This window comes from Mauremys reevesii, linkage group 1 (assembly GCF_016161935.1).
Source record: "Mauremys reevesii isolate NIE-2019 linkage group 1, ASM1616193v1, whole genome shotgun sequence".
NCBI classification, from domain to species: Eukaryota; Metazoa; Chordata; order Testudines; family Geoemydidae; genus Mauremys; species Mauremys reevesii.
The window spans coordinates 33,367,021-33,394,079 of record NC_052623.1 but is presented as its reverse complement, the minus strand read 5'-3'; the positions used below and the strand labels follow the sequence as shown (position 1 = coordinate 33,394,079).

At 44.4% G+C, this 27,059-nt stretch overlaps 1 protein-coding gene across 7 annotated transcripts in view; it reads right to left on the bottom strand.

Moving 5' to 3' along the window:
* AMOTL1 (angiomotin like 1) overlaps positions 1 to 27,059 on the bottom strand; it is a 141,734-nt gene that overhangs the window by 67,730 nt on the left and 46,945 nt on the right. For 4 of the 7 annotated variants that reach the window (XM_039538643.1, XM_039538636.1, XM_039538648.1 and 1 more), the window contains 2 exons: positions 4,368 to 4,517; positions 894 to 1,800 (listed from right to left, as the gene is read on the bottom strand). In XM_039538643.1, the coding sequence (XP_039394577.1) occupies positions 894 to 1,800; positions 4,368 to 4,517 (1,057 nt within the window). Of the gene's footprint in view, positions 1 to 893; positions 1,801 to 4,367; positions 4,518 to 8,788; positions 8,828 to 27,059 lie in introns of those variants that run through there. The other 3 variants (XM_039538667.1, XM_039538675.1, XM_039538684.1) reach the window with 2 other exon arrangements.

The following is a 27,059-nucleotide window of genomic DNA, read 5'->3' as shown; positions in this document are numbered from 1 at the left end:
CTTGGTATTAGATTAACGATGAAGAATTGCATACCTAATTGATGTTTTTTCTACTATAATTCAATTGTATAAATATATCCAGATACTTTTACATTTATGCGTAAAGTGAAATTAATAGGAATTAAGATACTGAAGAACTTCTAAATACAATATTAGTTTTTGAAGAACTTTAGAGCTCAGAGATGATCAGAATATTGGACCTAATTCTGCTCTCAGTTACAGCAGTGCAAATCCAGAGTAACTCCATTGACTTCAGTGGAGTTAATCCAGATTTATGCCACTGTAACTGAGAGCAGAATATAGTCCACTGTATCTAAATATATCATCAGTGTTATAATCATGGGGCCTGATTCCCACTTACACTAAGGCCTTTACACCATTCTTCCAGTGTAAAGGGCCTTGAAATAGGAGTAAATTATATTTACATCCATTTTACGGCTCTTTTGCACTGCTAGTTGTATAAAATGGCCCTAGTGTAATGGGAATCAGACCCATTTTTGTTTATATAGGACCAGAACCCACACAAGCCAACTGGAGTTATTCCATTGATGTCAATGGGCACAGGATCAGGGCTTGTACAACTGCACTTTCACTTATCCCTTCAGAAAAGAGTTATTTATGACCTACACAGCATATTTCTAGGTCTGTGGGAAAGTCTGGTGCAATTTGATTCCTTAGCTCAAGTTGTTTAACGGGAAAAAATGCCCACAGATGAACTCATTCGGTTTTCTAGCGTTACGGAGCTGATGGAGTTCACCTTCAAAGCTAAGAAGCCGGGTTAAGAGCGTAGGTCTGTTTGCTTAAAAGTATCAACAAAGTCAATTTAAAAAAAAGTTCACAGCCAAAGAGTATTTACACAAGCAAGGACATCAAAGGCCAGGAGCTAGAATTACCTTGTCACACCATATTCTGGGGGAGGCTGGTATCTGACAACTGCTCCTTCCGTTCTTGCTGGCAGCGGAGCAGGGTAGGAGGGTTTGAGAATCTGCATCATCCCCGAGTGCTGATCATTATAAAACAACCCGTGTTCCTGAGTCTTGCTGACTGGTGACACCACCTGCTTGGCTTTGAAGGGGTACTCAGGCGGGGGACCTCTGGGATCCATTCCTTTGCCAGAAGGCTGAGTGGGTGGGGGTCCTCCAGTTTTGAAGCCTTTGTTACTCCCTGAGGTAGGAGGGTGTTGCTTAGCACCATTTCTCTCCAAGGACAGCTGCATTATCCTCTCGCTTAGAGATCGGACATGACCCTGCTTAAGTTCTTTAAGTGCTTCATCTTTATGAGCCTGCCCACTGTTGGCCCGATTCACAGTTGCTCTCCCTTCCGTTCTCGATTTCTGATTGGACACTCCAGCAATGTAAAAACTTGGGCCAATAGCACCTGGCTGCTGGCCCCTAAAAAACTGGGACTGGGCCTTCGCCTCCTCATAAGTTGGTAGTTCTTCATTGTTCTGATGAGGCTGTGTGGCCCTGGACTGTTTCTCCATCACAGTATTGTCCACCTGATGTTCTTGCCCCTGAGGTTCCTGGCGTGCTGACTGCTGGAGCATTTGTGGGTCTTCTTGTGTGAGGTTTTCTGTGGAAGAAAGTGTGCTTGTAGTGCTGTTGGATGGTCCTGCGCTCCCTGTGGCCTGGTGCTGAATTGCCAGCAGATTCATGTTCTCATTTGGATTGCCATACCTCAGCTGCTCCTGGATCAATCGCTGTAATACTGTTCCAGCTGCAACATCCTCTGAACCTCTCATTTCCACCTCTGAGATCCCAAGGAAGTTTGGAGGGTGGAAGTTGCAAAGAGGGTCCTCAACTAAACATAGAACAGAAGAAAGTCAGGATTTATATTTTCTGATGACACCATTATTTAAGGCTGGCAACTGCTGAGAAATCATCTAATCCTTTTACACTATAGTACCCTGCTTCCTCTCCTCCTTACCAAACAATGCAGGATAACCTTGGGAAAAACTCTGAAATGCTATTAAAAATAATGAGGTTGTACTGGTGTAATTAAGAGCAGAATCTGGCCATGAATCTACTATCTTAGTCTAGTAATTTGATTTATTTCTAACTATCTATGCTATCTCTACATGATTAACAGTAATTTTGACGTCAGTTCTAACAAGATGATAGGGTGACAGATGCACTGCTACGTAAATCAGATCTGCTTATACAGTACCTTGGCTGCTCTATTCCCAGGTGTCAGGCACCTTAGAAATATCACAGCTAGGCCGATTAGATAAAATATATTCCATAAATGACACAGAAAATAAAAAGGATAGTGCAATATCCTGAGCCACAGGAGGACGAGAGCTAAGGAAAAGTCACAAATCTCCAAGTACTGTATTTGAGTGGGCCAAATCCACATTAATTTGTACGCTGTGAAACTCATTGACTTCAATAAGGTTGCACAGATTGTGCAAAATATTGACTATTGTCTGAATTGATTCCAATCCACTTTTCCAGCACTTGAACCCACTCACCTAGTTTTCTACTGGAAACAAGTTGCACCTAATGAATTGCAAAAAGTGAAATACGTAGCTGGGGTCTTCCCTGAATTTCCTAGACTGTAGCAAAGCAGTAATTCTATCTACACAATCTCACCAGGACTTGCTGCCCCCTCACTTACCATGCACCAGTTCCACAGGGGTGTAACTCCATCGAGACCAATGAAGTTACTCCTTAGAGACATGGGTGTAAACGAGTTTAGAATCAAGTCCTCAGGAGTTGGATATAATCATCACAAATTGTTAGGCAACGAGGAAGCACCATTCTGTGTTCATTTTTTGAGGTCACTCTTGGAAATGTTATTTCTGAAGCCTGCTGTTCTCAGTTCTCATAGCAGTTTTTAATAAGTATTTAAAAAAAATTCATGTGAAAGTAATTAAAAAACAAATGTTCTCTCAAGGTTTGGTACCTCCCTGAGGTTTCATCTGTTGTTGCTCACACTGTGTGATCACTTACATACAAATTGGATACTGGATAGAAAAGAAAAACCCTCAGCTCTCCACTATGAAAATAGGTCACTTCTATTAACATTTTTGTGGCAAAGACTTAAAGATGACTGTAGGGTTTCCAGGGGAGAGTGGATACCATGCAGTTTCACTACAGTCATGTCACACACTCTGCAAAGTCTTTCAGAGGACATTATCTGCCTATGCAGGGTCTAAGCACTGCCAGGAAGTGCTTCGATCACACAATGTCCATTTAGTTGAAGTCAATGGAACTACTTAACCTGATAAAAGTTACACACTTGCTTAAGTGCTTCGCTGGATCAGGGCTTGAGTGCAGAGAACACATATGTAAAAATCACTAAAATGTAAACATTTTCACACTTTGCAAAGAGATAAATTCCATCTAAATCTGCAAAATAACGAAGGGCCAATTTTTTTTAAAAAATAGGCCCGTAAGGTGAGCTTGCAAAATGTACAGATTCAAAAACATCCATTTATGTGCTCAGTTGGATACGTGCATGTGCATTTACCTAACCTGTACCTGCAGTTGCCTATTTTTCATTTACAGCTGTTATTACCATTGATTTATATTACTGTAGCATCTAGAAACCACTGCCAATAATCAGGGCCCCATCGTGCTGACACACTAAAAATATTCTTTCCCCTAAGAGTTCTCAATCAAGGTTATGACAATACACAACATGTGGATGAGATAAACACATAGGAGGTGGCAAATGACAAGATTACAGTAAAGAAAGCAAGTTATAATACATAAGCAGAAAACATAACATAAGAATGGCTGTATTCGGTCAGACCAAAAGTCCATCTAGCCCAGTATCCTGTCTTCCGACAGTGGCCAACGCCAGGTGCCCCAGAGGGAATGAACAGAACAGGTAAACATCAAGTGATCCATCCCCTGTTGCCCATTCCCAGCTTCTGGCAAATAGAGGCTAAGGACACCATCCCTATGATGGAGGTCTCTCTACAGCACCTGCCTAGCCAGTCATCCATTTGCATCCTAAGTTCTATATTTTGGGGACAAAAAATAGTTGCCTATTTTTGAAAACTTGACCCAAAAGGACTGATCTGTGCTTATTTTTCATAGGATTCTTGCAGTCCTATTCCCTAAGCAGAGTCTCATCCACCTTGGTCTAACTGTCCAGTGAAGAGCAATTGAGTACTGCAGTGTAACATGATATGTTGTATTGGGTGAAAAATGACACAGGATCAAATCCAGATCTCTCACTGATGTAAATGGCAACATTTCTCTTGACTTCAATGGAAATCAAGATTTGGCCCATGATTTTCTTACGTTTTTACAGATCATTCTGAAGAAACTCTAAACTTCTCTTCAAGGAGTTGATAACAGAAAAAGGAACTAGAGTTAATTTTACAGGCAGGTGTATAAGGGTCATTGCTTTCTTACCAGCTTTATTTTTAGCACCACTGACTGCCTCTGCTGTTAACGGGGAAACATCAAGCCTGCTGGCAAACAGCTGATGGTCCTGATAAAGAAAGCCAATGTCTTCCAGTATCTGAACAGGGCTACCGGGGTTGTAACAAGCAGATAGGGGGCCTATAAGAAACAAAAATGGGATGTCAATGCCAATAAACCAGTCAGTGAAAAGTCTTGCTGCCATGACTCATGTTGGCCGTATGTTGGAATAACGATTTGCATCTTGCTGAATGATCTGAGTGGCTCTACTGAAGTATCCATACTTCTTTTTTTATTCACATCATTTCTGATTTAGGGCCCATTCCTGCCAGGTCTGAGTGCTTTCTGGTGAGCTGCTGAACATATTCAACTCCCAGTGATTTAATTGAGAGTTGAGGGCACTCAATCTCTCAAGAGGTGCTCTGCACCTTGCAGGATTGGTCCTTTACTATGGAAAATATATCCAAGGTCAGCCACCCAGGTAAGGGCTGTAGACAAATTTTCAATACAATGCAACACTGCTTTTTCTAGCATACCAGGAAGGTTTATACTACACCATAATTTCAAACACAACTATTCTGCTCAGTTATACAAGCCACAGAAAAAAATATGCCTTAAACCTAACCATAAATGAAAAGAAAGCACAGCTGTGCTTTGAACCAAACACAGGCGGCAATTCCAGCTGTCAGAGGCTCAGTAGGTTCAAAACTAGGCACTGAAAGCTTCAAAGCTCTGAGGTTCAGGATTTACTATATTCAGTTCTCGTTCAATGCCACAAAAGTACTGTTAGACCGAGGGACCAGTGATTGTTGAAGGCCTGCCATGCTGTGAACCCTCAGGAATCTAGACTATTGCTCTATATCACTGAAAAGCTGGGAAACCTTCACCCATAAAGACATAAAGAATTAATTTCTAGCCCTGACAGGGTATGTAACATAAGCTCATAAAATCACATTATTTTGATTACAAATTTATTTCCATCATCACTGCATCAATCCCCTTTTTAATCTGACATGATTTTAATCTCTAGAGTTAGGAATGAATATTTATATCATCTCAAACAGCCGGGGAATCTCTGATTTCACAGGATATATAAAGCATTAATGTTCAACTCGAGTGAGGTATCAGTCCCTAAAAGGCCTTGCCTAGACAATACCTTGACCTGCTAAAATCAAGCTAAAGCACTTAAACTGTGTCTATATTGGTATTTAATGGAGTTTTCAACTGAGTTAAGATAGGTTGATTGAGCTAATACCATTGAGCAAAGCAACTTTTTTTCTTAGTCTGGACAGGGCTCAAATTGGAATTTGGCTATAATCCCAAGGCTAACACCATGGCTCTTAAGAAACACACTGGGATCTTGAATGGTCATAAGTGGTCTGAACCTTGGGCTTACATGTCATTTGAAAGGCAGTCATTCAAACAGCACAAGGCCAACAACACCAAGATAGGAACAAGTACCACCTACTGAATCATCAATACCATTTCTTGCACCAGTTTAGCCTTTGAGGTCTCCCATCCAAATACTGAGCAGGCCTGACCCTGCTTAGCTTATAAAATTTGGCAAGAGCATAAATCAAGGTATAGCCACAAAATAGTAATGGGAAGTAAATGTGGAGATTGTATTATTGAAAGAAAGGGCTGAGAAATCCAAATATCTGTAACAATCCAAACGGCAGCATTCAATTCAATCTGAAGTCCGTGAAGCCTTTTACGTGGAAGTTCACTGAACCCATGAATAACAGTCATCTAATGCAGAATATAATTGTTTCATAGAGTACCATCACTACCACATAGGTAGAGAGAACATGACTCAATATGTACAGATGTTCTTAATATGGTAAAAGGAAGATCTAGCTAGAGCATGACCAGGGTAGATAAAAATCAATGATTTTTTTTAAAAAATCAAATAAATCGGATTTCTTTTATTTAAATCGGATTTTGATAAAATGCTTTTTGAGGAAAAAACTATCTAAAGATAGTTTTAATTAAGATACATTATAGCTCAAAGATATCTCATCATGGAATAGGGATTATACATTCTAATTCTATGGTATGAGACAATATTCATGTAATGTTTAAGAAAAGTTTTGTAAATGAGTTCCAATAGTTCATGCATTAGGGACCCAATCTTATGGGGTTCCACGGGCTTCTGTATAGATTATTTAGGCTAATCTTTCTATCTACCCAATGGGACTCAGTACTCAGTCTAGAAGATACCATCAGAGAAGCTTAGTTTTTAAATTCTCAAACTGTGGATTTGTGTCTCCAAAGGTACATGCTTGTTAACAGCAAAAATGTTTTTAAATAAATAAATAAATATATAGAGGTGAGAAATAACAAACCTCAACTCTACTGTCCCTCTGCAAATTTGTGTACACAGAGTCAATCCCTTACCTCTCTCTAAACGTGCAAAGTTTTTAAAAGTTCAATGAATAGAAGATCTGGAATAGATCTGGACAAGGAGAAGAAGTCTGGAGATAAATGTGAGAAGCGAGGGACATATATAATATTTTAACAAAACAAGCATGTTTGCTGTTGGAGAAAAAAATCCAGAATACTTAATGTTGTTGTTTTACTTAAATAAAACAATTTACATATCTGTCTTGTGAAGTTCTCCTCCTAGTACAACATGGCAAGAAAATCCTCCAAATATTAATGATTAACCTGTTGAATTAGAGATAGTTCAACTCCCAATGACTTCATAAATATCTGCTTCAATTACCTTTGGTAAATGAAATAACCAAACAATCATTCAGTTTCTGATACAGCTATACAACTAATCTGAAAAGTTTTCAAACTAAATCACTGTTTAAAAATGTGTAGTGTGTACTTTCTAAAAAATGAAACCTACAACTATCTCTGAGTTGTGAGGAATGTGCATTAAGGTTATAACAACCAACAAGAATGCACTTGTATGTAGAAACCCATGATTAAATCGAGTCTTCCTGACTAGTGATTTAAATCATGATTTTAATCAATTTGATTTAAATCAAATCTACCCTGGCATGAACAGAACCACATCAAGGGTAACTATGCTTACATTTCTTACGGCTGCCATAATGCTAACAAAACTTAGAAGCATGTCTTCTACTCTCTTCTGCTCACTACACCACCTACTACCTTGACTACATTCCACCTGATTCATGAGTTTCCTTGCAACCTATGTCTCCCACATCCTTAAGCACTCTCTGTCACCTAACTCCTTTCCCCTGCCATCAAGCACACCACTGTGGACGCTTGTCTCGAAGTTTCCATCCAACTACCCCTCTCCCTCTTTCCCTTCATTGCTGAACTCCTTGAATTTACTGTCTAATCCTTCTGCCCAGGCTTCTCTTCGCTAGCTCCCTCTCCAGTCCTCTTCAATCAGCATCTGCCTGCTGTGAAAAAGCCCTTTTCAATGTCATCAGTGAACTTTCCTGGCCAAATTGCCTGGCCTCCTCTCTATCCTGATGCTCCTTGGTCTATGGCCTTTGAAATGGTCCATCACTTCCCCATCCTCCTCAAAACTCTTTCTCTCTCTCCCTTCTAGGATTCAGAGAGCCTGACTTCTCCTGTTTCTCTGCTTATCTTTGATTCTGCAGGGTCTCTCTCAGCCGCTCCACTTCCTGTTCCCAACTCTTTCTGTCAGAGTATCTCAGGGATCTGTCCATGAGCCTTTCCTTTTCTCCCTCTGCACCTTTCCCCTGAGAATCCTCATCCAGTTACACAACTTAAATCAGCACCATGCTGATAGATCTGGAAGCTACTTCTCCACACTTAAATTATCCCCTGCAGCCAAATATGCATCCCTGGCTGCCTTTTTGATATCTCTTTCTCCCTTCATCAGTCTACTGTTGTCAGCTCCAGTCTCTTCCAGCTATTCTTGGCAACATCCACGACTCCTCCTTCTCCACCATAAACATTGTTACTGACATTAATCCTGCCAGTTTTTCCTCTATCACCACTCCCAAGTCCACCTGCTTCTCTCAATTTCCCATGTCCAGGCCTTGATTGCCTCTTGCATCAGTTGCTGCTGTCTCCTCCTTTCCGGCTTCTTAAATTATCACCTCAGCCCTCCTTTCAATCAGTCCAAAATGCAACCATAAAATTCATGCCCACTACTCAGACCGTGTCCAGCCTCTGTTCAAATTCCATCACCACCAGCTTCTCATCACCATCTGCATCAAACTAAATTCCTTGTCCCTGCTTCTAAGCCCTGCACAACCTGTCTTAGGCTTACCATCTGCTCCTAGCTTTTTCCACTCCATCTCCTGTCCCCAGACTCTACTCATACTGCATGACAAACCTTCCCCTTTGTGTCCTTCTCCTTCTCTTGATTCTGAGCACGCTTCCATGCTGCCGAATAAACCTTCCCTCCTTGCCTCAGCCAAAAATATCTCCATTCTCCTTAAGGGTATGGCTACACTTACGGTTTGCAGCGCTGGTAGTTTGCAGCGCTGGTCATCCAGCTGTGCAGGGCCAGCGCTGGTGTGTGGCCACACTCACAGCTACCAGCACTGGTGTGTGGTGCCACATTTGCAGCGCTGTTGGGAGTGATGCATTATGGGCAGCTATCCCAGCGTTCAAGTGGCCGCAACGTGCTTTTCAAAAGAGGGGGGTGGAGTGGGGTCTAGTGTGACAGGGAGCGGGGGGAGAGAGAGAGGGGATTTTTGGAGCCAACACTGTGTTTAGCTTCCTGCCTTGAAAAATCAGAACATGTTTCTGACCCTTTAGTCTTAACTCTTAATTGCAAACAGCCTGCAGCCAACACGACTCCCCGCTGTTTCATTCACTCCCTGCCTGCCTCTCATTTGATTGTTTACAGCCAGGTACAGATGATCACAGCAAACAGGAGCTCTGTTTGTTTTTTAGATAAGCAGCAGCGGCAACGGAGCTCCGCGCGGAGCTCATTCATAACAAAACAAAGAGAGGCTGCATAACAAAACAAAGAGAGTAATTTATAAAAGCATTCTGGGATACATCCTTATACCCTGGAGGCCAATCACAGCGCTGGTGTGTGGCCACACTTGATGACCACCAGCGCTGGAATCCTTATTCCCCATGCTGAGTGAGGTGTACGGCCAGCGCTGCAGCCAGGGAGTTGCAGCGCTGGAAGTGCCCTGCAGGTGTGGCCACTTACTAATTGCAGCGCTGGTGGAGGCTCTCCAGCGCAGCAACTCGCCAGTGTAGCCATACCCTAAGACTCGCTCCTTCAAGGAGGCCTATCCTCATTAGTCATCTCCTCAGACTGGTGTTTACCAACTAGATGAGCATTTAGTAATTAAATGAGTAAAAATATTTATTTTACTTTATAAAAAATCCATCCAAAAAAGTCAGAGAACTGCTAAAACATCAGCTAAACTGCATGTCTCATTCACTCTGCCTTATCTAGTTTCCATTACTCCCTCCTGTGTCTGAATACTCCCCATCTATATTGTCTTTCTAGGCTGAAAAGTTCTTTAGAGCAGTGCTCTTGAACCTGATTCTCTACTCCCACTGGTTTCACACTGATGCAGACTAGACACCAGCGGATGTCCTTTTGACTTACACCAGTTTAAGCTAGTGGAGAATCAGATCCTTCATCTTCACATCTGTCTGTAGCACATGGTTGTCATCAAATAAATAATAAATGACAACTGCGTACAGCATGTTGGCGAGTCTGTACAGTCTTCGCAGGAGAGACAAGCAGCCAAGGATGAGACAAAGTCATTTACCCTGATTACTCAGAGTAAGATAAAGATAACTGAATATTCGACAGCACACACCACACACATTTTAAATGACATTTGCTTTCAACAAGCCAAGCTCTGCTCTCAGTTTCATTAGTGACTCTTCCCTGAATCAGTTCCACTGCCCTCAGTAGGGCTAAATGAGTGCAACTCAGGACAGAATTCAACCCAATGTCTTCATAGGCATTGATATGCAAACTCTCTCTCTCTTTTTTTTTTTTTGGTACCCAGAGGAGAGAAAAGCAGAGTTGCCATGAAATGTTAATGAATTCACCATTTGATCGTTCAGAGTAGGCATGATCTGCTGTACAGAATATCTATATTTAGAGAGCAACATGGAAAGATTACTCAACTGAGTGAATTTAAGGCAAAAAAAGACTGTCAGATTAGCAAGGTAAATTGTTCTGGAATTTGTGTTGATACCGATATAGACCAAATATATCTATATTGAACAGAATTTTCATTTCTAACATGATAATATCGCATTCTGCTACAAAATAACACGGTAGCAGCCTAACCCTGTCTACCTCACACACACAAAATTTCCTATGCATTAATCAGTGGGAGCTTTGCATAAAACAAGCCTAGATTTGCTTTATGATTATAAGCTGTATACTGCAGCACGTCAGAAAAATCTAAGCAAGGAAAACAAACTAAACCATCCAGTACTGCCAACCTCAAACATTCAAAAATCATGAATCAGGCTTCCAAAATGATGAGACTGTCTTAAAATCATGAGTTTTTTAACAATAAAAATAATTTGGGGTTCTTTTTACTTGCCTTCTGGTTGTTGAGTCTTTAGTACTCGGGCATGTTTTCAACCTTTTCTCTGCAGCCACTATTCTCACCTAATCACTTGTCTCCAGAAGCCACGAGTTTAAATAAAACATCAATACCACAAGACTCGTGATAACAATCATAAAAGTCTGACAATCAGGATGATCTTCCAAAGTGTTTACATGCAGAGCCAGATTCTGACCTCAGTTACACTAGTCCCAATCCCAAGTAACTCCAGCCCAGGCAGAAATCATCCCTCTCTGCTTTGTCTCTGTTACTGTAGTGGTGTTTTATGTTCAGTGTCCATGGGTTTGAATAAAATGTCAGATTTAATTGGCACAGGAAACATACACCAGTTTGCGTGTAAAACAGATAACGGTTGCTGAAAGATCCGTGTTTTGCAGAGTGCCTTAACCCAGACCATAGACAATAAAATAAAACTTGAAAGGTATTTAAGCTTAATAAGCCATTTCAGTCCGAGGCAGATGTCTCTTTCTTCTTTGAATATGATGCTATTAAAGGACTTTCAACAACTGAGTTTTCTTCTCTGGAGGAGAAAGGACTGCTCCCAACAAAGACAATGGCAAAACTTCCATTTATGTCAATGGGAGCAGGCCCTAAAACAGTTCCAAAATGTCTTCAGGGCTGGGCCAACAGAATTCACCCCAAGGTCACTTCACCATACACAGCCTTTGTTCCCATGTACAAACTCTTAGGGCATGGTTACACTTGCAGATGTAGAGCGCTTTGAGTTAAACCAGCCTTCCTAGAGCGCAGTAGGGAAAGCTCTGTAGTCTGTCCACACTGACAGCTGACAGTGCACTGGCGTGGCCACATTAGCAGCGCTTGCAATGGCCACAGAGAGCAGTGCATTGTGGTAGCTATCCCAGCATGCAAGTGGCTGCAAAGTGCTTTTCAAATGGGAGGAGTGGGGTGGAGTGTGACAGGGAGTGTGATGTGTGTATGTGTGGGGAGAGACAGTGGGTTTTTGGGGCTGACAGCATGTCAGCATGCGCTCTTGTAAGTTCAGACAGCAGCAGACCCCCCGCCCAGCCCACCTGCCTCTCTCTCTCACACACACACAGCATTCCACAGTAACGGCTTGCATGCCAGCTGTCAGAAATGGAGCTTTGAAAGGGCATTTCTGCATTCCTACAAGAGTTCAAAACAATGACAAGGGTGACCACTTGACTTAAGGGGATTATGGGATGTTTCCGGAAGCCAATCAGAGTGCAATAACGCAACACCTGGTTCACACTGATGCCCGGGCGTTGTAGCCAAGGCGCAGCAAACGTTATTCCTCTCGCAAAGGTAGAGTACCAGCAGCGCTTTAGCCCTGGAGTCAGAGCGCTCTACTTGCCTTGCCAGTGTAGACGGGTAGTGAGCTAGTGCGCCCGGAACTCCTTTAATGAACTGTAACTCGCAAGTGTAGCCAAGATCCCAGCCCACTCTGTCCCAATCACCCTGCATTCTCTGCATTCAAGCCCCTTTTAAAAAAAAAAACATCTCCCACAATGCCCAACAGAAGTGAACTTGGACAGGAGAAAATGCCTAAACACTAAGGGCTTGGCTACACTTGCGAGTTATAGAACATTAAAGGAGCCCCGTGCGCACTAGCTCACTACCCGTCCACACTGGCAAGGCACGTAGAGCGCTCTGACCCAACAGCTAGAGCGCTCCTGGTATTCCAACTTAGCGAATAGAATAACGTTTGATGCGCCCCCACTGGAGCACCCGAGTGTCAATGTGAACAAGGTGTTGCATTACTGCGCTCTGATCAGCCTCTGGAAACGTCCCATAATCTCCTTAAGTCAAGTGGCCACTCTTGTCATTGTTTTGGATATGACCTTTGAAAGCTCCGTTTGACAGCTGGCAAGCTTATCTGCTCTGAGACAAAAGCAACCATTACTGTGGAATGCTGTGTGTGAGAGAGAGGCTGGGAGGGAAGGGGAGGTCTGCTGCTGTCTGAACTTACAAGAGCGCATGCTGACATGCTCTTAGCCCCCCAAAAACCCACCCTCTCTCCCCCCACATACACACAACACACTCCCTGTCACACTCCACCACACCCCCATTTGAAAAGCACGTTGCAGCCACTTGCATGCTGGGATAGCTACCACAATGCACTGCTCTCTGTGGCCACTGCAAGAGCTGCTAACGTGGCCACGCCAGTGCACTGTCAGCTGTCAGTGTGGACAGACTACAGCGCTTTCCCTACTGTGCTCTACGAAGGCTGGTTTAACTCAAAACGCTCTACATCTGCAAGTGTAGCCATGCCCAGAGGGTAAGACTGACAACCAGACAAGGAAGATTTCTCCTACAGCAGGCAATGCATAAGGCCATCCTAAGCAGCCCTTTCAGAGAGCCTCTCACAAGCTCCAATCTAGGGTGGGGCCTGGGGCTGGTAGGAACAGCACTAGTGGGAATCTGAGCAATGCTTCTTCCCCAAGGCAGTTTAGGGTGGGCTGCCCAAGTGATACCAGGAAGAGTTTTGGCCCCTGGAGCAGCCCAAACTCAAGGTGCAAAGGTGGCTTAAAGCATAAGAGACACATCACTGAATTTCACCCTGCATCCTCTGAGTCTGGATTTCCTAGTGCGACCCATCTTCCACATGTCTGTCTTACAAAGTGAGCTCTTTGGGGCAGGCAATGTCTTCATTTTTGTATATCGTACAATGTCATAGTCCATATCGCACAACAGCACTGGCACTAAATCAACTAAATAGTAACACGAAACCCAAGTTCTCACCCTTTCCTTCTCCTCATGACAATGCAATGAAGGAAATCTCTTTGAGAGTCTTTAATGGCCCTGCAAACTAGGCTGGCAGGACTCTGGGCCAGCCTACTGGGAGCATCAGGCCAAGTGGCAGCCCTCAACAGAACACACATGCTGCTGGCCCAGTTACAGAAAGCCTGCGAGCACCAGGCCACACTGAAACTGCCAGGAAGAGATTTAGAGGGCCAGTGCGCCATGCAGAAGCAGTGGTACTGAAAACCAGTGCTGACAGCAAATGGGAGGGCAGGAAGGGAAAGTGGATTGGCAGCAAGAGAATGGCAGGCAGCACATGTGACCCTATGAAGGCTGATTCTGAGAGAGACTGAGACAAGGAGCTGGCTCCTTAGAAAGCTACTATTTGTGTCTCAAACAAATTAAAGCAGCAGGTTATCTCCCACGCTGAAAAATAAACTGAATTTGACAGCATTGCTGGGAAGTAAAGTAGAACAGGAAAACCAGAGGGACGGATGTGGCAGGCGTTTATTTTCTAGCTCTTTGGCTCACAGTGGGTCTTTTGCTTTACCCTATCTTGAAAGGGGCCTTTTCAGTCTTGCATGAATTACATAATCAACTGTTTGTTCTTTAATCATCTGAAGAAAGGGATGGAAGGTGCTTGCTTTACTACAACATTATTTTTAATTTGGAAGTTACGGAGAGAAGGGAAGTGGTTAGGATGTGGGAAGACAAGAGGGAGACAAAGATGTGTGGGGGTGTATGCAAGAGAACTCAGACTAGGAGAAGTAAGGTGGGTGTATTAGTAGACCATTATTATTTATATTACAGTAGCACTTAGGCTCTAACCAGATCAACCCCCCATTGTGCTAGATGCTGGACAGACATATGGCAAGAGAGAGTCCCTCCCAACCCCAAAGAGTTTACAGTCTGAGGTCCTGATTCAACACAGCACCAGTGCAGCTTCACAGCACCAGGAATTGGGGCCTATGTATCTAAAGCCAGGCATGTGAAGGACTGCTGCCAGTCCAACCACCTGTGGTCCCAATGCAAACCATGTATTTGCTTCTAGTTCAGGGGACTGGTAATGGAGTCCATTACTTTGAGCTCTTTCAATTCCTTCCTCCGGTGGTAGTAACCCAAATCTGTGACCATCTGACTGCTGTTGACTGATCTATGTGAAATGGGTTGCTGATCTCAGTCTATTTCCTAAGAGACATGTATCCACATGATCAAAAACACTATCCTAAAACTGGGAGCCTAGCAATCTCAGCAGAGGAACTAAGGTCTACTGACTATCTCTGTGGTAACAAGGGGAACAGGTGCCAGCTTCCTCCTTGCCCCTGGGGGTGCTCAACCCCCTCTCCGCCCCAGGTCCCCTCCCCACTCCAACCCTTTCCACCAAGCCCCTGCCCTGCCTCTGCCCCGTTTCTTCCTGCCCATTCCCTGTCCCCAGCAAGCCTCCCCTCCACCCCACTGCTTCCTGCATGCCATGGAACAGCCGATTGCGGTGGGCGGGAGGCGCTGGGAGGGAGAGGAAGGAGTTGATCAGTGGGGCCACTGATGGGCAAGAGGTGCAGAGGGGGGGAGAAGGAGGAGCTGGCTGCCAATGAGTGCTAAGTACCCACTAATTTTTTCTGTGAGTGCTCCAAGGCCTATGACACAGGGAATTCAGCCACCACCGCTGCTAATTCATCCCCAACATTCACCAGCACTGATTCCACTTTAAAAACAAATATTGCTTAGCTCAGTCAGCTCCTGTGAGCCACATCCTTCTAGACACGATTCAGATGGGCCAGCTGATCCCACCCCTTTCCTTTCTTCATAGCACTTTCGTTTTCTTCTAATTCTATTATCCAACATGTGGATGTAACTGAGCAAACGTAGCAGCATTGAGCAACATTTCTTTACCTGGGCAATTAAAGATATAGTTCCTGCTGTTCCCCTCTGCTTCACTGTATACTGGCCAAGAAAGGAGAGTTTGGAGCTGACGCCCACAGCCAATGAGACCAGAAGACAGATTCCTCCCACCATCCCAGACCCTTTAAAAGGATCACTCTTGAAAGCAGAACTTCTTGGAGCTTTGGTAGGGAGTAGCTAAGACGAACACCTCCACCTCCATATCCACAAGGCTCAGGACTGGAAGTGTAGCAGGCCGCACAGTCCAGAATGGCTGATCTGGTCAGGCCAGAGGACCTCAGATTCAGATAGCTGACCTTGTTCCCATGAGGAGGAGGAGGAGGAGTAAGATTCCCTCTGTTTCTTTCCTCCTGGGAAAGCCCCTCTGCCTATAGTGCCTGGGCACACGGGACTCTCAAGAAGAGATGGGGCATCTTAGCCTCGTTGAGGATGTTTTCTTTGAGACCAAGATCTTTGGAAGGGAACATGAATCCCCTAGTCCCACAGGGTCAGACCCTGGCAGAATAGTTCTTAGGTAGTTTGTGCCTGGGAGGCCCTTCCTTTGGCTCTCATGTGTACAACTCTCTCTGACAGGGAGAGGTTTGCTGTGCCTCACCAGAGGATTTAGCGCTTAACCCATTAGGACTCCTTCTGCCACAAGTCTTGTCCTTCATGTGGGACTTCTTTTCTGTTGATCCCCCGCAGGAAGCCTTTGGATTGCGGCTGAGAAGGGGAACTGATCCCAGGATTGCCTGGCTCAGGAAGATAGGCCCCAAGGGGAAGAAATACAAGCCTGAGAAAACTAGCTTGCATCCTAGGGGATCTTGGTTAAAGTCACTTGCCCGCTGATGCAGTAGGAATCGCAGCTCAGGAGTATCTAATGATAGGACTGGATCGGAAAGCCCCTGATACAGATTCAGGAATCATGACCTAAGGGTCCCTGCAACAATCTAATGGCTCTATAGTCACCAGTGGCTGGCGATGTGGGCTCAAGAACCTTGGAAGTGTATTTGGGTCCTTTTCCTGGACTTCCCTTTGGATGCTGATCCCTGAAGGGGTATCCTCCACTAGCTACTTGCCCTGGGCTAGGGTCACCTGATCCCTAGCCATGGCACAATAGCCTGGGCTATACCTCCCTGGCGGATGCCACACCGGAGAGGCCTAATTGCTCGTTACAGAATAGACACAGATGCCCATTCAAACACTCAATGACAGGCAAGTGCAGGATGTGTAGTTCTGCCTTTATGTTCTGTCTCAAAAGCTGCAAGCAGGCCAAGGTTCTGTAGACCGTGCTTCGATGAAGAAACAGCTATTCAGAGTACTGACCTGCTAGGGCCCTGTGGTGGGCCTGTTGGGGTGAAGCCTCAGTCATGTTTCAAGAGGCAAAAGCCACTTGACCCTTGAACTTAGGGAGTACTATAACTATGGGAATGACTTCAGAAAAAGGGGGGATAGAGGCAAGTACTTGGCCCACAGTTGGGGACAGAAAAGTTTATCTTGGCAGTAATCATGCCCATGAATACCAGGCATGGTCTACTAACTTGAGACTGGTATGGGCATGGCACCAACGTATTGACCTATTGAAATCGATGGCAGCTGCAGATGCTCAGCATCTCTTCAAATCAGGCTCAAGGAGCCAGGTTTTCAGAAATGCACAGCTCTCATATAGGCACCTAAACAAAGTGCCCAGCACCCTGCAGCTCCCACTGAGAACAGAAGGTGCTGAGCCACTTTGAAAATCCACCCACTACCTGTGGTGCCTAAATAGGAGCTGGTCTGAGCTGAGCACTTTTAAAAATTTTGTTCAGCTCCGCTCCCTCTCCTGCACCACACACACAAAATGGAGGAACCCAGAATCACTAGCCACTTTCAAACATGTTAGCCTAGATTTCCACTCATAGATGAGAGGTAATAAGGCACAGCTCATTGACAGATTGCTCAGAACTATGCTAACCAGATGCTTACAGCTGAGTGGATTTTTAATGAGATGAAACTTCCAGCAGAGAAATGCACCCAGCACAGATTTCAACAAAACTTTGATAAGCAAATCAAATCAAGAATTTTTAAAAAGCCTTTGGGGTTCTGTCGAAGTTGTTTCCCTCTAGATGCCAGAGGCTGCAGCCTGAAGTGCCTTTGTAAAGGAACAGCAAGATGAGGCATTTTAATGGGAGGGTTTTTATTTGTTCCAACACATATCACTCCAATAAATAAATAAGAGTCAGCCATTTGATTGGGGAGGGGGGATTATGGCGTTTATTGTTTATGAAAGGTGCTGGATTTACAGCCTGGGAGATTAACATTCTCTACCTGCAGAACAGGTACAGCACAGGCAATGGCACTGGTAATACAAGCTTAACCACACTGTCCTGTCAACAGGTTCCTCCTCAGCCTATGGGGACAGTGCAGTTTAGCCTGAGCCCTCCGATTAGGGCTAGGATCTGTAGGGAAAGTCGCACTGCAGTGGCTGTACTGTTCTGCTGATACAGTAATTTCAGTCTTGCTAATGCTCTCACTCTGATTTATTTCACTGGCACTAAATTCACTTAAGTAAGATCTCATTGCATTTTTTAAAAATGGCAGGGAATCACCCTGGTGCTTCAAACAAGTCAGTGAAACAAGTTATTGTGCAAACCCATTTGCTTACACTGTTATATAAACCCTCTGCTCCAGTTAACTGCCAAATAATGCAAATGCATGCCATGAGCTCGCAATTAGGGGGGAAAAAAACTATAAACGGAATCCACACTGAATTTGTTTTGTCTGAATATGTATATTATAGCAACTGGTTTATGGATTTTTAACCTGTTCACAAGGCCATTTGGGGTAGAAACCTGCCCCCATTGCCCTCTTCTCCTTGTCTATCCTTTTTCTGGGGGTGCCAGGCACAGACTCCATATGCCAAGCAAAAGGATGGGGGATCTTTTTTCCAGGAACATCAGTATCTAGTTCCCTGGCAGATTCCCCTTCCAGCAATTGAGCTGGTAGCTCTGGAGCTGCCTCTGGGTCTATCACATGCATGGACTGCAGACAGGTTTTCTGGGTGTACTTGTTTGGCTGAGCACTGTTTCATTTTGATTTTAATGAATTTAGGGGCTCGTTATTCATTTGTGAAGGACTCATCATCAGAATTTCCTTGGTAAATGGAATACTTTTTCCCCACCATACAAATAAATAGCTAAATCCTGCAGTCCAACTGCGTGCTGCAGAAGGCCCTGAACACAGTAGAAATTTGCATAACCTCTTCCCCTTCCTATGCACTAAGGAATACATCTCCATGACTTCCACACTGGGCCGGCCTGATGAAGATGGATCTGGGGATGGGATGATAGCAAATGTTCTGGCATCAGGGAAGTGTAGCAGGCAACGGATGCTACTGCAGCCCTGTCCCCAGGCTGGAGAGAAAGATATGGATGCACGCAACCCCATGTATCTTTCCCCTGTCCACAGACTTTGCTCACAAGCTGTGCCAGGGACCAGGACTGAGCGCACTACACTGTTTTAGCTATGAGAATAATCACACAGACAATATCCTGGCCTCCTGTATGTCTCATGTGTCATCTGAGTTTTCTTAGTTACTCAAAAGACAAGGATGCAGTCGCTGGCCTGTACACAAATATATTATTTATGTGAATAAAACACTTCTTCTAAAGAGAAAGTCATTGCCGATGTTGAATGTACCAAGATTTGACATTTGAACACACAGAGATATGACATTAAAATACATGCAGGGAGATCCAATAGTGAATACTGTCACCAATCTAGCTAGCTATTTCTAATATGTCTCTTCCTGTATCTAGGCACCAAGTTGTGGCGAACACTATGCCATAGCCAAGATCTCAGCACACACATAACAGCAGCACATAGAGATATGCCAGTTTATACCAGCTGGAAGTGGTAGGAGCCTAAATACCTTTGAGGACCTGGGCCTTAGTCCTTATAAATCACACCATCAGCTGGTGTAAATTGGCTAACCTCCATGAACTGATTTATATATCTTGAGGATCCGGCCCTGCAGCAGGTGTTTAGATAATAACATAGGCCAAAATTCTGCTATCTGTAGAGACACTGAGCAGTGCCTTACTCTGCAAGTAGTCCCACTGATCAGCAGGATTATATAAGAAGTACTACTAAGTGTGAGTAAGGGTGGCAGAATCTGGCCCATAGGTTGTGCCCATTATACCACCTCCAGTTGAGACCCTTTCAGAGCTCATAAGCCAAGCAAACTCTGGCCTAGTTACTACACAGACAGGAGAGCTGTGTGGTGTGGTAGAGAGTTAGCGTGATCATATTTTCCTAAACTGAAAACGGGACACCGGGAGTAGAAACAGATGCCCCAGTCCTTCTCCCTGACCAACTCTGCTCCTATTGCCCTCCTCCCCTGCCCTCTCTGCATTGAGACAATATGAGCTGCCCGGCATCGCCACTGACCCAAGCCCGGTTGTGCTGGCAGTGCTTCATTTGTGCTGGGGCTTGCCAGGGCTGAGCCCCAGCACCATTAGGCTTGGCAGTTCATAGGCCCAGCACCTCTGGGCTCCTGGCCAGCAGCCGCCGCTCCCCGACCACCCAGCTCTGGAGGCAGCACCACCGCCAGCAGCAGCTCAGAAGTAAGGGTGGCAATACCATACCATGTCACCCTTACTTCTGCGCTTCTGCTAGAGGTGGTGCTGCCTTCAGAGCTGAGCACTCAACCAGCAGCTGCCACTCTCCAGCTGCCCAGCAGAGCTGGCCCAAGCCCCGCCATGCAGGGCTGGCCCGAGCCACCTGGCATCGCCGCACACCCAAGACGATATCATGGAGGTCACTACTTTTTTGGCAAAACTGGGCATTTGCCTGAACATTCCTCTGTGCTCCTCCCCTCCCCCCCGGGCAAGAGCAAATAGAACAACCAAAAAAGTCATGATGTCCAGGACAGAGATTAAAAAGGGGACTGTCTCATCCAAAACAAGATGTATGGCACCCTACAGAGAGTGGATTTGGTGATTCAGTGGGTGGTACTCCCCGGAGTCAGTAGATCACTAGTGTGTGCATGGTGCCCAGGAGCACTTTTTGAATGACAGTGCCATCTTTTGGTCCTGACCACTCATTGTCTAGCCCATGGGCACTTTTTGCAAGAATAAAGTTAACTCGTATGTCAGACCACATTCCAATTTGAGTAATTCCATTCAGCCTACCTACATTTCCTATGCACCCTCAATTCTATACAACAGTCCTCTGTAACTCCTCTCCAAACTGCTGTGCCATGTTGCCATGCTTTGTTAAACAAGTGCTATCTTCCACCCTGTGTGCATTTCAGTCAGTGGTGAACTGTGCTTGTGCACACACATGGCTAAGGCGGACATCACAATGTATTGATTTAGGAGGTAAACATTGTCTGAAGCAAAGCCAAGGTCAATATTTACCTCCAGCAACAATAAACCCTGATGTCCACTGAAACAAGAAGCCAATGTGTGTGTTGTTATATGCATTCATTTTTGCAATCATTCAAACTGCTAAGCTGGAATTCAATCTAGTTGCATAAATGGCCAGTACATATTTTCCTTTTAAATTGACATTTATCCAGTGTTTCCTGCATCAAGTCCAATAACTTGTAGTTGACATGGATCCTAAACATATTTAGGGCCTGATCCAACTCTCATTGAAGTCAATACAAGAATGATTGAGCCCATGTTTTGCACTATGCTAATTTTCAGCATCACCGCTACTCTCTAAACGGTAACCAGTTGCACCCATTTTATATGTATTATTTTTGTATTGTGGTATTTTTCATATCATATAAAAGGAGATATTGTATTCAAAGGGTAATTATACCACATTTTATAACACCTTTACAGGTTCATTACCATTCTAATGACTCACATATTAAAACTAATGGAGGTGAGTAACTGGCCTACCCAGAGGCAGAAGAGCAATACCCAAACATTTCCTGTGTCTGATGTGAGTTTAGTCTGGTATCCCGGAAGGATCCAATACAAAAATCTCAGGTATTGCTCATTCCTACCAACACAAAGGAGAAATAGATTTCTTGAAACTCTAATGGTACGTCTAGGAAACAGACTTCTTCCCCGAAGCAGATGTAGAGAGGGTCTTCATTTGACTGATTGGAATAAATGGTTATTAAAAGTCAAAGTGGAACCTTATATAGAAGTAGGAGACACAGAAACTTTCAAAGTAAGCGAAGGGCACAAGCAGCTCCAGCTCAGAAATATAGAGTCCCAACCATTAACCTCCTGAGTGCTGAGTAACACATTAGACATGAGGCAAAATGCTCCTCCAGTGCTGCTCCATGCACCAGATCCACAAACAATGAGCTGCAAAAGTTCCAACAGAATGTTGCTAATTTCACTAATACTGCACTCTATGGCTGTGTTAGAGAATAGCAATGGAAGGGTTACAGCAGATTCTTCTATACCTGGACCTGAAACAGGATTCTTTCCAAACAATGGGGGACTTATTTGAAGGGTTAAAAAAAGGTGTGTTTATATTGTGAGCACACGTGTCCACAATTATTTATTTATCCATACGTGTGGATAAATAATATAGCTCCTTCTACAAGGCACAGAAAATACTTGTCTTACAAAGATAATACATATAAAACAGCCGCAAGTGGCTACCATTTAGACACATATCGAGTGATATATTGCAGAATCATGTGATAAATTCATGTATCTTGCATCTCTCACCACCTCCCCTTGATCTCGTCTCAGTCAACTGGATTTCTGTGGCATATTCTGCATTAGTTGCACATATGGCACTTCCTCTGACATTCATCACTGTGGAACGCGAGAAGAGTGTTCAATAGAAAGTCATGGTGCAGTGTGGAGGGAAATATTTCCTATGAGAAATTATTTTCTAAATTTTTCTAAATGGATCAAACGATCCTAAAGGAGATTGAGGCCTCTGAAATCACATTTGAAGTAATCACTTGAAATTGAAAAGGGAATAAGTGGATTTTACACCTTCCTGGATTCTGTGGTTTATAAAGCATTTCCAGAAATAATACAGAGAATGTAAATTATTTGAAATAGTTTAAGACTCTACACCAGCCCCTCAGTCCCACAGCCAATTTGGGGAGGATTATAACCATGCTACCCTATTTGCAAAGTACTTTTCTCTCCCCTGTTGTTCCATGAGATTATTTTTTGAAACAAACAATGGAAACTGACTATGACCAATGTGCTGCCAAATACACAAAAGAAACTGGAAAAACAGAGGGCTAGATTCTGTACTGTGCACAGCACAGAAGGCAAGCCCACAGCAGCGCTTTAGCGTGGCTTGTGTAGTTCCCTCCAGGTAGTACCCTCCACCAGGGGCATCGCTACCAGCGCTGGTGCACTGTCTATCCTGGCACGTTACAGCGCTGAAACTAGCAGCACTCAGGGGGATGTTTTTTCACACACCTGAGCAAGAAAGCTGCAGCGCTGTAAAGTGCCAATGTAGACAAGCCCTAAGTAAGAGCAGCCCCACCAACTGCTCTATCTTACTGTATAAAATTTTCTCAGAGGTTCCCTAGAACTCTCCCCTGATGCCTTGAAGCTCCAGATTGGCCCCTATAGGCTGCTGCAGTTGTACATATGGGCCAGAGCAAGGGAGGTGATTTTTTTTTCTTCTCTAATCTCTTTCAGTTACAGTCATCTCAAGCATTACCTGTAACAGTAGGTAAAACAACTTTGGACAGAGTCGTTTTTTTAAGCTGTTGGTGTCCCTTTCAAGTGACAAGTTGCAACACTAATTATGACAAGCTGCTAAAAGAGTCTCAATGTACAGCATCCAGGCACAGATGGTTCATTCGCACAAGTATTGCAACACATTTAAAATGATCTCACACTTAGCTTCTTGTTTTATCTTCTTCCCAAGGCCTTTCAAGCTGGAATACTCCTAGACGTGGTGGTGCCATTTTCAAGATACTAGCACGATCCTTAGATAATGCTCATCCTCACACCAGCTAAGTTCAACAAGAACTAACATGCTTGCTCGGAAATGAAAGACATTAAGGAAGAACACACTCCCCACCATACCTGAGCATCTGATTTTCACATCGGTGAGTTATATGATCTGAAGTGCTTCTTATAAATACAGAAGAAATACATATTGTTTTCTTCCCCTGCTATACAGCGTTGCCAGAACTGAACAGAATTGAATTCTCATTGCTAATTTTTTTTAAGTATAATAGAAAAATCCACCACCGTAGAATCCACCAAGCAAGAGATTCATGTGGAAAACCACAGGCAATATTCATCCAAATAGACTACTGGATCTATTGGTGCATTCTAAATCTTTAAGCATTATATACGTCACACCCTCCTCACCAGCCAGGGTTCACCTGACTGAAGCAATCTTATTTAACTGACTGCACCATGGGAGGAAGGGTGGTCTTGTTATGAAGATGCTAACCCCGGACTCTCGAGATCTAAGTTCACAGCCCATGTTCTCCAGGAGTATCCTTCATAAGACAACCTGGTTAGAGACTCCTACAATGCACCACCTCCCTTTCCAAGAGAGAAGACGGTGGTGCATTATGGGAGATGTAGCCTGACCAGAGAGCCCAGCATATACAGGAGAATAGGAACCTGAGGCAACTAAACAACAACTCCCATGAGGCACTGTAGCAGCACATGCAAATCAAACTTTGTTTTTGTTATTCAGATTTCCACCAAATACACATTTCCAGTGGAAAATTTAGATGAAAATGGAAAAAAAATGTTTTCATCAAAATTTTCAATGAGGAAAAATCCCATTTTTTGACCTCTGGCCATGGTGCCTCTGAAAGACAGCCCTACCCATAGCGGCTTCAGCACAAGACCAACCTTCATCCCATCCCATCTGAAAAGACAAGGGGTTCTACCGTCTGGGAGTCCCACTAATAGATCCCTAATCTTTTCATGCTCTAATTTCAAAAGGCGCCCATGTGTTTGTATACATTTTAAACCACTTATATGATGGTAATATTCATGTGCCAATTTGCTTCTATCTTACACCTTTTCCTGTTCCCACCTCGACTCTGCCCAATACTCCATATCTGCTACGTTGCAGCATTTAAACAGCTGCCATTTAAAAATAATGCTTCCAAAATTTCTCTCTTCACAACTCTCAGCCCACCCCCTCTCCACTCCCAAAAGTAAATAAAAATTACACTGTTCTGAGGATAGCAAGAATCAGTCCTTCACCTAGATCAGTGACGAGATGACAGTATAACACAGGCCTGCACAACTCGTAAAGCAGCGAGGGCCACATTACTCCAAAGAAAACAGCTGAGGGCCGAAACCCCCCGGCCCCGCGGAAATAACCCCCCCAGCACCTCCCGGCCCTGCAGAAACACCCCGCCCCAGCACCACCCAGCCCTGCAGAAACAAACCCTCCTTCCCCAGCGCCGCCCCACCAAAACAGCTGTGGGCCAAAAAGGAAGGTTGGGGGTGGGGAGGTGATACTTGATTTTAAATCAACATGGGGCTCCCAGCTGAAGAGGTGGCTGGGAGCCCTCAGGGGCAAATTAAAGGGCCCGGGGCTCTGGCGGCTGGGGGAACCCAGAGCTTTGCGGGGCTGGGGAAGGGATTTAAAGGGCCCAGAGCTCCTGCCGCTGAGGGGAGCCCAAGCCTTTTAAATCCCAGCTCCGGCCCATCCGCTGGAGCTGCGGCTGAGATTTAAAGGGCTCTGGGCTGCCTGCAGCCGCGGGGCGCCCTGAGCCCTTTAAATCTCAGCCGCGGCCGGGAATCTGTGCAGGCAGCCCAGAGCCCTTTGGATCCCGGCCACGGCTGAGATTTAAAGGGCTCTGGGCTCCCCGCGGCTGCAGGCAGCCCAGAGCCCTTTGATTCCCAGCCGTGGGCCGCACAGTGAGCCTCCGCGGGCCGCATGTTGTGCAGGCCTGGTATAACATCTTGGGCCAACTAAAAACAAAGGGCCAGATTCTCCATTGCCTTGCATGTGAGTTAGTCACTAACAAACGTGCCCAGGGAGTGCAAAGTGGATGTAAAATCCTACCATATCGAAATGGCTACATTTTACATTCATTTTGCATTTTTTCTGCACAGATTTAAGGAACTACACAAGGTGCACAGCCAAATAGAATCAGGCCCATGTGCTTTATCTGGTTGGACAGGCAGGAAACTCTCCTTGAAACATTGAAATATAGAAGATGACATAGAGCCTACAATTCAAGGAATGGGCAGCGCCCGTTTTGTCAATACAGTTAAGGGGCAATTGGCATTTTCATTACATTATCTACTCTGATCTTCAGGCCATAAAAAACTTTGCTCCAAGCTAAACTTGCCATGCAAGGTGTTCAAGCAGGAAAAATATTTTTAATTGAAATGAAACTATCCATATATCAAACTGCTTCAATTTACAGGACAAATATTTGTAGAATTCCAATCCAAGGTATGATTCACTGTGTTAGTCCCTTCAAAAAATTATATTTTCAGGTGTCAGAAATTACCCAGCACAATTAATTTCACTTAGGGGTTGCCAAAGGGAAAAATAAATTTAAAAATAAGTTCAAATATTACACAACCTGATATTTACAGTGCAAATATTTGTAATGAAAAATAATAATATAAAGTGACCACTGTACACTTTATATTCTGCTCTGTAATTGAAATCAATGATCGAAAATGTAGAAAAATTTCCAAAAATATTTATAATAAATTTTAATTGGTTTAAATTGTTTAACAGTACAATTAAAACTGCAATTAATTGCAATTAATTTTTTTTAATCGAGTTAATTTGTTTTGAGTTAATCGCTTGAGTTAACTGAGATTAATTGACATCCCTAGTCACAACGGCTAATCCAAAGGATCTTTCCATGGAAGATTATCCTAAACAATGTATTTCTAAAATGCTGCATTGTAAAAAGATCAAAGATCCTAGGCAGCCCGTGAACTGCTGGCTTGGGGAAGCTGGCCCCTGGCCCCACATCTTCTGCCCAAGACCCCACCCCCACCAAAGCCCAGAGGCCCCCCCATCCCATGGCCACCAGCCCCTCCACCCCAGCTCCGGGCCTCCTGAGCACCCCAGCCCTGGAGCACCAGACGGGCAGTGTGGCCCCTAGCTCCCCCAGCCAGAGTGCCAAGTGGGCGGTGTGGCCCCCAGCTCCCGAGAAGATCACATAACTCCTGTGAAAGACACTGCACAGAGTCATGCTACCTGTCTTCAGGAGACTTAGTTAATAAGAAAGTGGTAGGGATTTCAAGATATGACATGCATGTCCATGCAGGGAAAGGCATGGCAACTGCATTGCAGTGATGATACACAGCCAGAGTGCTCCCACTGGCGCGGTGCTGGCCCAGGCCATTGGGAGCTGCTGGAAGTGCAATGTACTGGCTGCCGCTTCCAGCAGCTCCCAATGGCCTGGAGCAGCGAACCATGGCCAGTGGGAGCCGCGATCACCCGGACCTGCGGACGCGGCAGGTAAACACACTGGCCCAGGCCGCCAGGGGCTTACCCTACACAAACAGCATCCCAAGTTTGGGAAACACTGTTTTAAATGAAGCAATTGCCCATTTGCTGCATTCTTTCTGATGTGGGGAAAAAATCTTTTCCCGGCTCATCAGTGTAAATCTGACATCACTCCCCTGCC